The sequence below is a fragment of the Ochlerotatus camptorhynchus genome, unplaced genomic scaffold (genome assembly GCF_037179485.1).
Source record: "Ochlerotatus camptorhynchus isolate MF236.1 unplaced genomic scaffold, CSIRO-AGI_Acam_v1.1 ptg000014l, whole genome shotgun sequence".
Taxonomy (NCBI): Eukaryota; Metazoa; Arthropoda; class Insecta; order Diptera; family Culicidae; genus Ochlerotatus; species Ochlerotatus camptorhynchus.
The window spans coordinates 4510993-4527810 of NW_027040506.1; the positions used below are offsets into that span (position 1 = coordinate 4510993).

Consider the following 16818-nt stretch of genomic DNA (forward strand, 5'->3'; position numbering starts at 1 on the left):
GACAACACTTTGTAAATTCACATAACCTTGGCCACGCCATGGTGAGTCCCCACGAGCCTGCAGTATCACAGGCAATGTCTAGAGTCGCTGCCACCCCCGTAGTTGTCCCTGACGAAAGTAGAACATCGGCTGATGAGGTGATAGCAGCGATTAAATCAACAAAGAACATGAAGGCCGCTGGTGTCGATGGAGTGGTCAACCTCGAGCTGAAAAACTTGAGTGTTGACTTCTTCAAGCACCTTGCAGTGGTCTTCAACAAGTGTTTAATGCTTGGCTACTTCCCTGCATGCTGGAAGTTAGCCAAAGTTATTCCAATTCACAAACCTGGCAAAGACCCTACCAGTGCCAAAAGCTATCGCCCCATCAGCCTCTTGTCATCCATCTCGAAGCTATTCGCAAAACTGATACTCAGCCGTCTGCTGGTGTTTTCAAATGATAATAACATCTTTCTCAAAGAACAATTCGGATTTAGGAAAGGCCACTCTACCATCCACCAACTCGCACGGGTTACTAACATCATCAAGCGGAACAAGTCCGTTTCCAATATATCTGCCATGGCATTGTTGGACGTCGAGAAGGCGTTCGACAATGTCTGGCATGATGGCCTAGTGTACAAGCTGCATCGATACAACTTCCCGATCTTCCTCGTGAAGATCATCAAAAAGTACTTGTCGGTCAGATCATTCCAGGTCTTCTTGAACAATTCTCCTTCTGATACGTTCAACGCTGATGCTGGGGCTCCCCAGGGTAGCCTCCTTGGTCCTATGATCTGTGTGATCCGTGATCCGTGCTCTGACAAGAAAACTCCAATCAGGCCTGGATGTTCTGTCCGACTATTTTAAAAGCTGGAAGATTTGTATCAATGCAGCTAAAACACAGACCATCCTGTTTCCACACTCCAATTCACTCCCATTGAATGGTCGAGTGAAGTCGTCTACCTTGGTCTCACCCTTGACAGCAAGTTGCTATTCCGGTCCCATGTGGACAAAACATCCACCAAGTGCAACATCTTGATTAGGTCGCTCTACCCACTTATCAACAGGAAGTCCACCCTTTCCCTTAAAACAAGCTTGCCATCCACAAGCAAATCATCCTCCCCAACATTGAGTACGGAACGCCAATCTGGGAGAGTTGTGCTATGTGCCATCACCTCAAACTCCAAAGGATCCAGAACAAGATCCTTAGGATGATCCTAAACAGTCCTCCACGGACCCACAATTCTGAGGTCCTCCACCTGGCTGGCCTTCAGCCTCTCGAAGAGCGACAAACGGTCTCCATGGAAAGGTTCAGAGACACCTGTCTGAGATCAAATCATCAGATCATACGTGATCTGGCACGTTAGATTAAGTTAGAGTCGTAGTTAGGTTGGTTATCAAATTTTTCAATTAAAACAAAACACACTCCCCAAGGGGTATTGTGCTAACTAGATGAAATACGCAAATAGTAAATTATCCAATTATCTAAATATCCAATGAACAAAGATGAAGAGCCAGATAGGCTTATCAATTAACCTGTAAAATCAATGTATAAATCATAAACAACAGAAATAAACGAACATTTTACTACTACTATGGCAACAGCTCATTTTTGCTTCGGACGGCGTGGTGGTCGGTAATAGCAGCAGTAGGAAGGTGGTGGCTAGTCCACTCTTCCACTCCCAACAAGCAACAAGTGACAGGTCCTGGCAAAGGTGCCAAGCGTCATCGCAAAGTTCTTCGAGATAACCACCATCCGTCGTCTGGCTCGCCGTGGCGGTGTCAAACGTATCCGGTCTGATCTACGAGGTGTGCTGAAGGTGTTCCTGGAAAATGAGATCCATGATGCTGTCACCTACACTAAACACACCAAGTGTAATTGGCCATGGGATGTCATCTACGATTTGAAGCGACAAATACGCACTCTGTACGGTTTCGGATGTTAAATTATCACCAACTTTGGCAACCAAACGGCCCTTTTCAGGGCCACCATGCTTATTACAGTAAAGAGTAGGAATAGAATTCATCTGCCTGTTTGTCCATATTCAACCACCACACAAAATGCTCATGTAACCTTACTTGGACAAATGAATTTGATCGATTCTCTTCTTCAACTTTTCCTTTGAATCGCCACGGTTGGATATTTTCGATGGACAATCTAGCATCTAATTCGACGAAGACCACCATTTTTGAAGCCGAGTTATTAACGAAAGAGAGTCGATGAAGAGAATCGATCAATGTAAATAGAACCTATTGAAAAGTGACGCGAGATTTTTTTTTCGTGCTGAGCACCAATGCTACCGCCGTCAGGGAGGCAGCTCCCACACATGGACCCTACCTATCGACCCATCAACTCCTCTTTGTAGCTTTTATTCCACTTGGTTGCACATCATTCTGCTTTAACCTGAAAAGATATAAAACAGCGCTGCAGTCTAGCGTCAACTCGTTGGAAGGATTCGACAAGTTCCTGTGAGGGGTAAGTTTGTTGCTATTGATTCCCACACCGAATTACTGATTCGGTTGAGAAATGTTCGTAGATGTCAGTTTCAGAGGACTGGAGATCTGGGCCGATCTGAACAGGCAGATTGCTTCCAGAATGGACGAAATGAAAGTTTCGGGCGTGTTGTAGGTCCTGAAAACTCATCCCAAACCCGTTCCACATCTCAGAGTCGAAAATAATGACGATCGGATTTTAATCACCCCACAGGAGAAAGCAAATGCGATCGGCAAGCATGTCGCTTCATCGCATTTGCTTGGCTCGACTATCCAAAGTCCGCTCGATGATCAGGTTGCACAATACTTTCAAAGCCTAGATGCCTCCCCTTGTGTCGTGCCTCCGGCGGATATGATTTGTTTTCCTTTGTTCGGGACCTAACACTACTGCGACCAGTAAATTGATCTATTGTAGTATATCCCGTGTCCTTAGTTTAGTGCATGTCGTATTACTCCATCACTATTGAGAAATGATGAAGTATTCGATTTTTTTACAGTTGCCACTCTTGCATTTATCGCAAGGATCCGACTCTAATTGAAAGGTCCCGCTATTTATACCCTTCAGAGTGCTGAAACACCCTCCAAAGGCGCGCCCCTTTGTCAGTCAAAATTGGATTCCTTAGCAACAAAATTAAGGTATGACGCCGATTATGACCATAACCCTAGTCTTACCACTTCAAACTAGGAAACAACGAATAGAAGATTAGGAATCACATAGATGAAGACAACTAACTCATTTGTTTTCCTTGTTTCAAGATCATCCTCGGTAGACAAAGCCGAGTCTTGTCACTATCAACAAGGCATAAAAAGTAGCAAGGACTAAGATGTGTTCCTTGCAGGGTTGCTTCCACTCACTTGCTATAAAACAATGGTTTTCTAATTTATGAGATCATAAGATGATATAATGATATGCTGTACTTGTAAGCAACAAGAAAAGGGTGTAAAGAATGTGTTTGACTCATAAAACCTGTCAATTTCGCTTTCAGAGCGTCACAATCGGCCATCTTATGATTCGCGAGCGTTCACTCTGAGTGAGCGCTCACGAGTCGTTAAATCGCTGATTGTGACGCACTGAAAGCAATATTGACAGGTTTAATGTGTCAAACACATACTTCACGACCTCTTCTTGTAATTTACAAGTACTTATTATCATTATCACATCTAATGTTTTCATAATTCGGAAACACAATTTTTTATAGCAAGTGAGTGGAAGTAACCCTGGTTCCTTGGATTACTAAAAAATCCTGTTCTCCTAGTTTGAAGTAGTTAGGACTAGGAATCGGTGGTAGATCTTACATCCCGTAACGTACCACGAAAAAGTGATCTACCCACGTTACGGGGCATATATGATTACAGTACAACAAATTTGCTCAGCGCTGAAATGCATCAAGAACATGAAGGCTCCCGGGTTTGACGGTATATTAAACTTGATCTTGAAGAGACTCAGCCTGAATTGCAGTCTCTTCTAACCGCTATCTTCAACAGATGTTTGGAGCTGCACTACTTTCCAAGTATCTGGAAAGTAGCAAAAATCATACCAAACCGCAAACCCGGAAAGGATCCAATATTGTCTTCAAGCTACAGACCAATCAGCCTCCTTTCAGCGCTGAGCAAATTGTTCGAGAAACTTATTCTCAATCGTTTGCTCAAGTTTGTCGAGGAAAATAACATTCTCCTTCCGGAACAGTTTGGATTCAGAAAGAGGCACTCCACCAATCATGATCGGGTGATGTGCACAGCCATGACCTTGTTAGACGTTGAAAAGGCGTTTGACAATGTTTGGCCTGACGGACTTGTGTACAAGCTTTGTAACTTCAACTTCCCATTACATCTGGTTAAAATCACCCGTCACGGCGCCGGTGGTGTAGTGGTAAGCGTGATTACCTCTCACCCCAGCAGGCCTGGGTTCAATCCCAGTCGGCGCCGCCGGGATGTTCTGAGGCATAACATCTCTTATCACGCCTTCCTTCGGATGGGAAGTAAAGCCGTTGGTCCCCGGTTCATGAGTTGATGGGTCGATAGGTAGGGTCCAGGTGTGGGAGCTGCCTTCCTGGCACGTCGGTAGCATTGGTGCTCAGCACGGAAAACAAGATCCAAAGGAAAAAAAAAAATCACCCGTAACTACCTTCAGCAAAGGTCGTTTAAGGTATCGTTGAATGGTTGTCTTTCAGACACGTTTTCCATCCCAGCAGGAGTCTCGCAAGGCAGTCTGCTGGGCCCCTTACTATACAGCATTTATACTTTCGACATTCCTCCCCTCGGTGACGGTTGCGTGTTTTTCCTGTTCGCAGATGATACCGCAATAGCCGTCAAAGGAAGGATGCCTCGCGAAATAACGAACAAACTTCAACGATGCCTTATCGCCTTTGCTGATTATGCCACCACGTGGAGAATTAAAAAAAATCCCTCCAAAACACAAGCGATCATGTTCCTCCATCGGCAATCGCCCAAACTGAAACCGGCTCCATCTTGTACTGTAATCATGGATGGCACAAGGGTTGAGTGGTCTGCCGAAGTTACCTATCTCGGGATGTTGTTCGATGAAAAGCTCCTCTTCCATTCGCATGTAGAGAAAACTGTAGTCAAGTGTTCTGCCTTGGTTAGGTGTCTGTATCCGCTGATTTGCCGCAGATCCCGCCTCTCAAGGGTGAACAAACTGGCTGTCTACAAACAAATCATAGCACCTGCGATTCTATACGCAGGTCCGGTGCGGGAATCATGTGCACAGACTCACAGGAACAAAATTCAGGTCGTTCAGAATAGAGTGCTGAGGATGGTTCTTGATCGTCCGTTCGACATTAGAATAACAGAATTAAAGAAATTAAGACTAAATTTGCCCAAAAATGTAATTTATCAGAACATGCTTTGAAAAGCAATTTGTATATAGTAGATTAGGTGTATATAGTAGTTGTAGGTTAGTTATAGTTGTAAATAGTAGTTACAAGTAGTCTCCTTTTTCAAATTTAAAACAAACCAATCCCACCAAGGTGGTCATTCTTAAAACAGGCCTGATAGAACTAGGAACTGTAATTAATAATAATTAAAATTTCAAAGGAACTAAAGTTGAAAAGACGCATCTATGTCACTTGATGAGCTATACATGTAAACCACACAAATTCCTGTTCCTGGAAAATGTGATCCGTGATGCTGTCACCTACTCTGAACACGCCAAGCGTAAGCAGTCATGGGTGTCGTCTACAATAAAACGGCCTTTTCAGGGCCAACAAGCTTATAACAGTAAAGAGTTGGAATATAATTTATCTGTGCATGTCTGTCCGTATTCAGAATCACAGGCCCCCAACGACCACACATAATTGTAATTTTGTAATCAAACTTAGAAGCAGGGGTGCAAGTGATTTTGATTGATTCTCTTCATCAACTTTCTCTTTGAAAAAAAAAAATACTACAAATTTAGTGTAGATCAAAAACGGAAAGAGTTAAGATAATTGATGATTGATCAAAGAACTAAATGCTCTTCACATTTGTTCCGTCCACTAGCGGTCCTACGTAAAGCTTCCCTTCGTACACCTAGGCACAGACCCTTCTACTTTTTTTTTTCATTTGAAACAAATTTTTTTGAAAATTTGGGAGGTTCTGTTGAAACAAAATTTGGACAACTTACGTTTATAGCTGCCTATTTGCCTTTCCAATGCGTAGGCCAGCAAAAGAATTTTCTCAAGGGTGACCTTCAGAAACTTACCCGTCATAGGTCTGAATTCTTCATTTTTGGAAACCCACAAAAATTTTGAAAAAAGCTCAAAAGCCTATTCCAGCGCTTAAAAAAGGTGGTAAAATTTTGATCACAAATTCGGAAAAAGCTCAAAAACTTGCTAAGCAATTCGAGAGTTCCCGTAATTTTAGTTTGGGTCTTAATAGTACTATTGAGAATCAGGTTGCTCGGGATTATCTGAATATTCTCTCTCGAGAAAGTATTTTTGATGATTCCTGGGGGACTGATTTGGACGAAGTAAGATCTATGGTTAAAAAGTTTCATAATATGCAAGCTCCAGGCGATGATGGAATTTTCTATATCCTCATCAAAAAACTCCCAGAGAGTACCTTGTGTTTCTCGGTAAAAATATGTAACAGATGTCAGACATCAATTTCTGGTCCCTAATCGCCACTCCACTTCCAAAAATACCCATATTGTGGGATAGTTAACAGAATGTCTAAGTTTTTCCGTTATCGGAAGCCGCCATCTTGGCTATCAAAATGGTGACAGACATGAATTTTCGGTCCCTAAACGTCAATCCTTTTTCAAAGATACCCGTAGTTTGGGGTATTTGACAGTATTTTTCGTTTTTTCTGTAACCGGAAGCCACCATTTTTGATTTCTAAATGGCGTCAGACATCGATTTCTGGTTCCTACACGTCACTTCGATTCCAAAAATACACAACCAATATTGTGGGGTATTTCACAGTGTATCCCAGTTTCCGAAAATCGCAAAAAAAAAAACGCGTTATTTGGAATTTACTTCGTAAAAAGAAATCTCGTTATATGGGATAAGCTTCGTAAAAAGAGGGACATAAATAGAATACTGCGTAAAAAAAAGACTTCGTAAACGGAGGTTTCAGTGTAACCATTAAAATGTTTAATTAATGCTTGATTGATACACACTTATCCAGGCTTCTGCTGGTCAGTAACTTTTGATCTATGAAACTGCTCGGTAAAAGTTGGCAGACATTGTTCAGTTAACCCCATTTAATGATAAGAACAAAATCTCTAAATTTTATTGATTTCTTACATGTAACGGTAGTATACATTTTAAATGACTATTTCAGTTGTTCAAAAACCCGATTTCGGTAGATTTATTTAATTTGCAAACGCGACTCTTAAATGTTCAGCTGTTGGCATCTAATCACATTTTCTCTTTGATTAACTCAACAACAGACAACGCTTTCTTTAAGACGTGCACCGAAACCGCTTAGCAAAAATAAAATCTGCTTTAGGAAGTCGCCGGAATTTCGTTGAAAAATAAAATTATCTCACATTTTTCTAGCAAATGGCAAATCCCAGGAACAGGGAGCGCTCGGAAAACAACATTCTTTAGTATGGAAACATTGTTGTCTTGTTACCTGCTGGATGTAGCTACGATTTAGATTTCGATTACAGCCTGCATTGGAAGCGAAGTGGGGCGCAGTAGGGATTCGACTCCAACGGTCACCGCCCATCACCTGCTACAAACAAAATAGATACAGCGAAACAGAGATTGCCATTCATGAGAATTTTCCTTTTCAAGTGACTACCACCTTTCGTACTCACCGCAAACTGCAGCCAGGGAAACGATATCAACAGGTGGCAGCAACGTGCTCGATGGGTGGAAAATTGCGCGCGTGGAAAATCAAAACAGAGAGTCAGAGGAGCAGGAGAGAAAATTAATTTGTGAGAGATATTTGACTGCGTAGAGAGTGAATGGGTGTTTATATAAATTGACTCGTAAAGTGCTGAGCATTGGTTATTTGCGGTTGGTACGGCAAACGAATAGGATCGGAAAATCTCGGTGATCAACCAGTAGTGGGAAAACGAATGTGAACATACACAGAACACCAGTTGAGTGTAAACAAGGATTCGAACTACCCGTTTAAATATAGCGTGCGTTACGGACAGCCAAGAGAGGGTGGATGTATAATTAACGGATATAGTGGTAGGAGTGGTGCAGTTTCAATCGACTACGTACTCATGTTTCTGTTTACGGTAAATGCTTTCGGAAGCACAACGGAGGTGAAGGGTCAAGTACGTTCGTACTAGTGTACATATCTTCTGTAGGAAAACCACACGAGATATACCGTCTTTCACTTGAACCGGCCACCCTGGGCCTACAGGATATTGGAAGCGTAAACAAAGGCTTCCTCAAATGGATCGGAAGAGGCTGGGATGAAAATAAATTACACACCTCCGTCCAGGATGCAGAGAAAACCCATAAAACTACGACAATGAACCGTTGTGAAAAATGAATTCCAGCCAGCATCGTATCGGTATCGCCTGAATGCTAAATAAACTCAGGGAAAATCAATTAGTGTTTACACCGGTAGTGATCGTAATTTTCCGACCGACCAAGTAACTGGCTATCAATTTGACCGAAATGCCAAGTGCAAAATTATCGTGCGTCGAGTGAATGAAAGCAAACACGCTTTCTGCTTCTTGTGCTGCTATTGCTGGTTGGTCAAATATAATTGTAATTTATCGTCCAGATGATCATAGCGCATAAACGCGCCGAACGTGCTGTACTTAAGTGGAAAACAGTGAATGATTATTAATTGAGTGTTTATCTAGCAATTTTTCCTATCTACGCATTTATGTCTGACAAAGTGATTCGGAACACATGTAATAGCATACACATTCCAAGACAGAGGAAAGTTCAAAGAACTGTTAAAGTGTCACTAGTTTCGGACTATTGAGGGAAAAGCGATTTATTGGAAAAGTTTGTTCCTCTGACTGTGTCTCAGCATTCGTAACTCGTGCCTCCCGTTGACATTGTTACTGCCAAAGTTGTTCAACAGCATACAGGATGTGGCGCATGTAAAGGATTCCACGAAGATCGTCGTCAACCCCAACCATTTGACGGTGGCAAAAAAAAGTCTTGCATCAGGAAACCGAAAAATGAATACCACATCGCCTAAATCGTCATTGGTGAAGCTGGGACTACATTCCAAAGCGAAACCCTTTCGGGTGCTGGTTCTGGGCCAGAGCGGAGTTGGGAAAACGGGTGAGTATTCAACAGGAATCTGAGGCGAGTTTTAGTTGCTGTTGATTCTTTCATAGAAACATTTGATGGGATGAATTTCGATCAAAAATTGGGGCTATAAACGTACATTTAAATGATTCTATAATAATTTGTTTCGATGCTGATTGCACGAGTCTAAGAAAAACGTGATTCGTCAATCAGTACCGATCATTGGTGCCATCACAGAGAATTGCATGTTTGTTTGCTAATTGGGAGTCAACTTCTTCACATGGCATACAGTCAACTTAATCTTCCTAGCTTGATATTCTCCCTATCTGGAAATTAGACCACTTTATACTTAACCTACTTTTCTCATATAAATTTTCATAAATTTACCTCTATTTCTCGACGATTTATTCAGTATAAAGTACGAAATAGTTGATTGTGCATAATTTGAGTCCGTTTTCCTTCAATTATTTTGAATAAATATGTAAACAGAAATCGTCTGATCAAGTTTCCCCGAGAAAAAAAATGCCTGTAGTAGCCTCAAATAGCATATGAAAGTATTTCATTTCAATTCCCCGGCTCTTCTGACTTCATTCAGAAACTTATTTTAACTACCTCCAGAAGGTTCTTCCGATTTATTTTGAAGATTCAGCAGATTTGCCTGGAAGCATTTTGTTTTGATTTGTTCAAGAAGGGTCTTCCAGGTGTCAAGTTTTATTCGGAGGGTTCTAACATCTTCCACTGGAAGCTTCTTCGAACTTCCCCTATTTTCTTCCGGAAGCTTCTACCTACATCATCTGTGAGTTTTTTTTTCTCCAGACTTCCTACAAAAGTTTCTTATGGCTGCTACCGGAAAATTCTTGGAATTTAACCTGGAAGCTTCTCCTGATATTCCCCAGGAATTCTTCTGACTTCTCCCGAAAGTGTCTTCCATCACCTTCGGCAATTTTCTCTGAATGTTTCGTCCAACTTGCCCCAAAAGCACTTTTACTTATCCTGGAGAGCTCCCGACATCATACAATGTGGCTATGTACGGAATGGACTCCAAAAGTTAAACTCATGTTCGCCGCCATTTTGGAATCCAAGATAGTTGATTCGAATTCGAGATAGCAACTTTCAGCCGGCGAATAAAGGGTGATACGGTCAAAATTTGGTCAAGGGAAAACGCGTGTAAATCGGTGAAATCGTTTATTTAAAAAATCAAATTAAATTTCTTTTTCAAGTTCAATTAGTATAAAATTCAGGAAAAATATTCAGTTAGGCTTCCGCTTTTCCAAATCCGAATTGCCGGGCCTTACGCTTGACCCCTGCCATCAGATTTTGTACAGCCACCTTGTCCACCTTCTTCGCCGCAGAAAGCCAGTTTACCTTGAACTGCTGCTCGCCCTTAGCAGTTTTTTTGGTCTTCTTTAGGTTCCGCTTGACAATAGCCCAGTATTTCTCAATTGGGCGGAGCTCTGGCGTGTTGGGAGGGTTCTTGTCCTTGGGAACCACCTGCACGTTGTTGGCGGCGTACCACTCCATGGCCTTTTTACCGTAATGGCAAGATGCCAAATCCGGCCAAAACAGTACGGAACAACCGTGTTTCTTCAGGAAAGGCAGCAGACGTTTATTCAAACACTCTTTCACGTAAATTTCTTGGTTGACAGTCCCGGAAGCTATGAAAATGCTGCTTTTCAAGCCACAGGTACAGATGGCTTGCCAAACCAGATATTTCTTTGCGAACTTTGACAGTTTCATGTGCTTGAAAACATCTGCTACCTTTCCCCTTCCTTTTGCCGTATAAAACTCCTGTCCCGGAAGCTGCTTGTAGTCGGCTTTGACGTAGGTTTCGTCGTCCATTACCACGCAGTCAAACTTCGTCAGCATCGTCGTGTACAGCCTCCGGGATCGCGCTTTGGCCGTCGTATTTTGTTTATCATCGCGATTTGGAGTCACTACCTTCTTGTAAGTCGATAGTCCGGCTCGTTTTTTGGCTCGATGCACGGTTGTAGACGATACACCCAGCTTATTTGCGGCATCTCGGAGAGAGAGGTTAGGGTTTCGCTTGAAACTACCGGCAACTCTCTTTGTCGTCTCAGCGGCTTCCGGTTTTCGATTTCCCTCCGATCCAGACTTCCTGGCTGTCGACAAACGTTCCCCAAACACTTTAATTACATTTGTAACGGTTGATTTGGCAACTTTTAGCGATTTTGCCAACTTTGCGTGCGAGTAGCTCGGATTTTCGCGATGCGCGAGCAAAATTTTGATACGCTGTTCTTCTTGCTTGGACGGCATTTTGACAACTGAAGAGTGAATTCCAAAATCAAAATAGGAGCAACATTCTACACACACACACCTTCAAAATGAGGGGTGTTCAGGTTTTTTAAATGCAAAATTGAAAGAAATACGTCAAGTTGATATTGACCAAATTTTGACCGTATCACCCTTTATGCGTCTGCACCCATGCAATGTATGGAATGGACTCAACGAGTAAAATACAAAAATAGTTGACTGGCACTATTTTGGAATCCATGCCTTGCCATGTTGCTAAAAGAATACTTATGTATGTAAGGTAAAGAGTTTGCCAAATGGAGGATCCGATGAATATTCGACGATCGCTATTAAAACCTTGTAGCATTTTTTCATCCGGGCATTTTTCCACCACATCAGGACCCGGAATCGAGCAATGAAATGGAACCCATGCAAAGGTGATGACAAAAGATCTTAAAGATAAAGCACTTGGAAGCTGTCATGAAAATACGAGAAGTGCTTTACCGGCCTCGTGGAGTGAATAGCCTTAACAGAACTGAGACTATCCGTAAAAATAAAGTAGTGATCTGGTGCAAGTGAGGCGATAGTTTCTAGTGTATAATGAATTGCCGCCAGCTCAGCAACATATACGGAACAAGGAGTTTGAGGCATTCGAGAGGCGCTATGAAATTCGTTATAAATACGGAAAATTGACGGAACAAACATGGAGCGGTGATGCTCTGGGATCTCACGAATCTCACATAAATCAAATTGAGCAAATCCTGATGAATGTGGGCGTCTTAGTGGAATACCTGTATAAGGAGAGAGAGAGAAAAATTAGTAATTTCCATTTAATTCCTCTACCATATTTGCTTATCCTTGACAGATACGCGTATTTCGTCTATAATGTGCAGAGTATTAGTACAAGACACTGAAGAAGTCTGCATATTGTAGACGAAATACGCGTATCTGTCAAGGATAAGCAAATAAGGTAGTGGAATTAAATGGAAATTACTAATCTTTCTCTCTCTCAAATTGAGCAGAATTGTCGAAATCAGAGAAGCAAACACAATTGGGATAATGCTGTGAAGGGCTGACATCCTGTGTTATGTACACGTAGTACAATGACATAAAACGAGTTTGAGGGTTTAGCTCAAGAATTGCAATCATCAGGGGGTTCATAATTTCACACCGGTTGAAGAGCTTGAGGAACAATTCAGAAAATCGATCAGAGAGTGGCAACATGCCCGCTAATACTTCGAGACTCGTCGTATGAGTCGAGTGCATGCATCCTAACGCGATTTGAAGACAGCGATACTGGATACGTTCTAGTATGATTATATGTCTTTTGTCCGTCGAATGAAAACAAAAACTACCGAACTCTAAAACCGAAAGATACGTTGTCCGGTACAACGTTAGAAGATCTTGCGGATGAGCTCTCCACCACGTTCCGGTAATTGTTCGGAGAAAATTGATCATTGGTTGGCATTTCCGCTTCAGATACTCAATGTGGGATCTCCAGGTGCATTTGGAATTGATCTCAAGATATTTGAACGACATAGAATGAGTGATCGGTTTACCCAAAAGTTGAAGCTTTGGTTGTGCTGGGCTATGATTCCTGGAAAAAAAAAACGACCAACTCAGTTTTCTCCGTGGAGAGTTCAATACCGGACTGAATAGCCCAAGTAGACAAATTGTCTAAGGTATCCTGTAAGAACCCTTGCAAATCGACCCCTTTAGGCCCTGTGACAGGCACTACGCCGTCATCTGCAAGTTGTCTCAACGTCCTGTTGTCACAATTGTCAATTTCTGTGGCGTAGAAATGCATGTAGCTAATTCGTGAAGCTGAAAACTTTCCATGAGAAAAGCTCATATGTTTCTCTGACAGCAAATTGTACAAAAAATTATTAATTAATAAAGAAAGGCCACATGCATGGAGTTTGTCTGATAGGACGTCAACCGGAACTGAATCAAAAGCCTCCTTGATATCCAAAAGCACAGAAGTCAGTTGCTATTTTATAGCAAAAGCTAACGGAATTTCTGTGGAAAGCAACGCGAGACATTCGTTCATTCCCTTACCCCTACGGAAACGAAATTGAGTATCTGCCCATTTGTCGATACGAAAAAGTATCATTTTCCCCAACAATTGTCGAATGCACGACATCATCGCGATAGATCGGTGCAATCTGACGCAGGTTTGCCAGGCTTTTTAATGGCTATAACTCTCACCCACCTCAGATCATCTGGAACAATATTGAGCTCCAGGAACTGACCAAACAAGTTCAAAATGTGTCTCTTAGCGACATCTGAGAGGTTCTTCAACTAGTTGAACTTGATCGTATAAGCCCCCGGAGCCGAATTACCACACGAAAGGAGTGCGAGTGAAAGCTCCAGCATTGAAAAAGGCTAGCTGATCTCGTCTACCGAATTCCTCGTTTCGCAAGGAATCATCTGTGCTGGCACGGAATCAGGACATACTTTTCGCACGAACTTGAGAATTCAACGATCCGAGTACTCCTCGCTGTCGTTGTTTGAAGACCGGTTACGCATCATTCGCGCCGCGTTCCAAAGCGTATTCATCGAAGTGTCGCGTGATAATCCGTCCACAAATTGCTGCCAGTATTTGCGTTTCTTGGCTTTGATGAGGCTCTTTGCACGGTTGTTCCACGTTTCCGGCAAAGCATAAACGCGTCGGACATTTTACGATAAACCTCAGTGCATTGCCGGTCCCAGGAAGGGGAAGGAGGTTTCCTACGGAAAGACGTTCCTGGAACCGGCCGAGTTTGAGCTTGAGGTGCGCTGTCTAAGATCAGATTTGAGAGAAAGTTATATTCTTCCAACGGTGCAAGTCCTTCTACCGACGTTAGTGCTTAATCTATCACAGTCTTGAACATGTACCAATCGGTATTTAACAGATTCTGACGGATTGAACCCACTGGCAATTGAAACTTTGATCGGCAAGTGATCCCTACCGTGGGGATCCTGGATTACATTCCACGTGCAATCCAACGATAATGAATTAGAGCAAAGTGTGAGGTCTAATCTACTTCCATTCGAGGATGGACCAGCCACACATGTTACTTCTCTATTGTTAAGGATTGTCATATTGAAGTTGTCGCAGAAGTCATATATCAAAGTAGAACGGTTGTCATCATACAGTTCCCCCCAGCCTGTACCGTGGAAATTAAAATCTCCCATAATGAACCGTGGAGTAGGAAGAACTGAACAGATATCTGAAGTTGTTTTCGATTAACCGAAACTCGAGGAGGAATATAAACACAAGCAATACAAAGGCTCTGACCTTTAAAAATAGCCTGACATGCGACAACTTCTATGCCTGAAAATTGCGGAAGATTAACTCTACAAAAGAATGGCACCTGTTGATCCCCAAAAGCATCCCTCCTTCACGCGAATCTTCACGATCCAGTCGAATAATGTTAAAATTATAACAACGAAGATCGATAGCCGAAGAGGGCTAAGTTTGAAAAAGAGCAAATGCATCACAATCAGTATTGTGATCTAAAAACTAATCCAAGATATGTGGTTGAGGAATGCTGAGCTATTAGGGTGTTCAATAGACTGATGCAAAATTTGACTTTTTCGCTCCACAACGCTTAAACGATTCCAAATCGGATCCTGACTAACCTCTAAAAATTTGAGCCCATTTGGTGAGAAACTGAGATGGCACAAACCATTTGAAGTTTGTATGGGAATTACTATGGTAAAACCAAGATTTTTGTTCATGTCTATCTAATAATTCACCATATCGGTCTGCTTCTAAAGCTTTCAACTGTACTTGTAGGAAATTTTCCCAGCTACAACTTTGCTCAAGACCACTTTTTGATTAAATGCAAGGATCGACAGTTATCAATGGTTCAATGCGCTGATGTCTTATGATCATGCTCAATCAACTGCTCAGCAGGCAACATTGGTGTTTCTGGGGCGTTGAATAGTTCACAAAAATCATGGCTACTATGTCACACTGCAAAATACAGTGTTGCCTACAGAGCAGCTGCTTGATCATGTCATAAGTTTACCAATCTCTTAAATAATTAATAACTTTTTCTTGTCTTGTTTTACATAGAAACGATCTTCAGAAAAGTTGTAGCTGAGAAAATTTTCTTTAAGAATGGCTATCGAACCGGTTCGCAGCTTACTATGGAAAAAGACTAGAAGGCAATGAACAAAAAGTTGAGATTTCCCATAGTAATTTACATGTAAACTTCAGATGGCTTGTGCGAAGTCTGTTTCTAACCAAATGAGTTGTAACTTTGGGAGGCTAATCAGGACCTGATTTGAAACCATTTAAGCACTGTGGAGCGAAAAAGTAAATTTTGCATCAGTCTAGTGTTCAACACAGATGAGGCTGGTGAGCTGTATTTTATTTGGAACGAGGGTAACGAGCTTGGCATAGATAGCTCACAGCGATTCACGAAGAACTACTGAATCCGATCAGTAGCGGTGCGGCTTCTTTCTCCTTCTTCGGTGAATGGACGCTCATATGGGTTGCTGCTCGCTGCTTGCGGGCAACCTTTCGTTATGTACTGGTCAACAATGTTCAACACCACACACCGAAAGCACTGCTGCTGCTGCTGTTTATGAGCACCGTTCCGAGAGACCAGATGTAATTCGATTTTGAAATCTGTGTTAGGGAAAGCGCTTTGTAATATGTAATGCAGGTAATTGGTGATAATTTTGATCACCATTGCAACAGTTGGACAGTTATGTAATTTTCAATAGTGACCTATAGAAAATTGTTAAAGTGTTCTTTTCTGCAGATTCGTTGAAATATTTCCAATCGATTTGCTTGTTTAAAATTAAAATCCATCTGCTATTGACAGAGTTATAAGTGGTCTAAACCTGATTTTGACAGAGTAATCCTACGTAAAAAAATAAAAGGGTCTAATTTAGGAATAAGTCTTAGGCAATTCCACTGTAAAACAGTGATCAAATACCCGACCTCGTTTTGAAAAAAAAATCTATCGAAGGAAATGATTCCTGCAAGGAGGGGCCACTTCAATGTCAATTACTTCAAGAGCGTCTTTACAGTAGGAAGCATTGCCAGAACAATGCTTTAATTCTACACGTTGTAGTTGCATTTTTACACCTGTGATCTTGACATGTTAACCTAGAGGATGAGTACTTAACCTTACCTTCCCAATCAGACCAAAGCCTTGATGTCCTCTGTTGTTCGATGAAGTCATCTGCACTCTACTCGATCCACACGTCGTCAATCTCGTAGTCTGCGAAGGGTCCGCAGGTCGCCTTCTGCTTGGTCCCCCTTGACCGCTGCGCGCCTATTCTTTTTGTACATGTTGGGTCGCTTTCGAGAACCATTTTCACTGGGTCGTCGTCCGGCATTCTTACGGCGTGCCCAGCCCAACGGAGTCACCCAATTTTTGCAGTGTGGACGATGGATGGTTCTTGCAGCAGCTGGTGGCGTGGTT

The 16818-nt window shown here is 42.1% G+C and overlaps 1 protein-coding gene across 1 annotated transcript in view; it reads left to right on the top strand.

The window, feature by feature from the left end:
• The first annotated feature begins 7946 nt into the window (after positions 1 to 7946).
• The window catches only part of LOC135701546 (ras-related and estrogen-regulated growth inhibitor), a 50267-nt gene continuing 41395 nt past the window's right edge, over positions 7947 to 16818 (top strand). Inside the window, exon 1 of the mRNA XM_065222383.1 lies at positions 7947 to 9175. Coding sequence (XP_065078455.1) covers positions 9070 to 9175 — 106 coding nt within the window. The 5' untranslated portion in view covers positions 7947 to 9069. The remainder of the gene's footprint in view (positions 9176 to 16818) is intronic.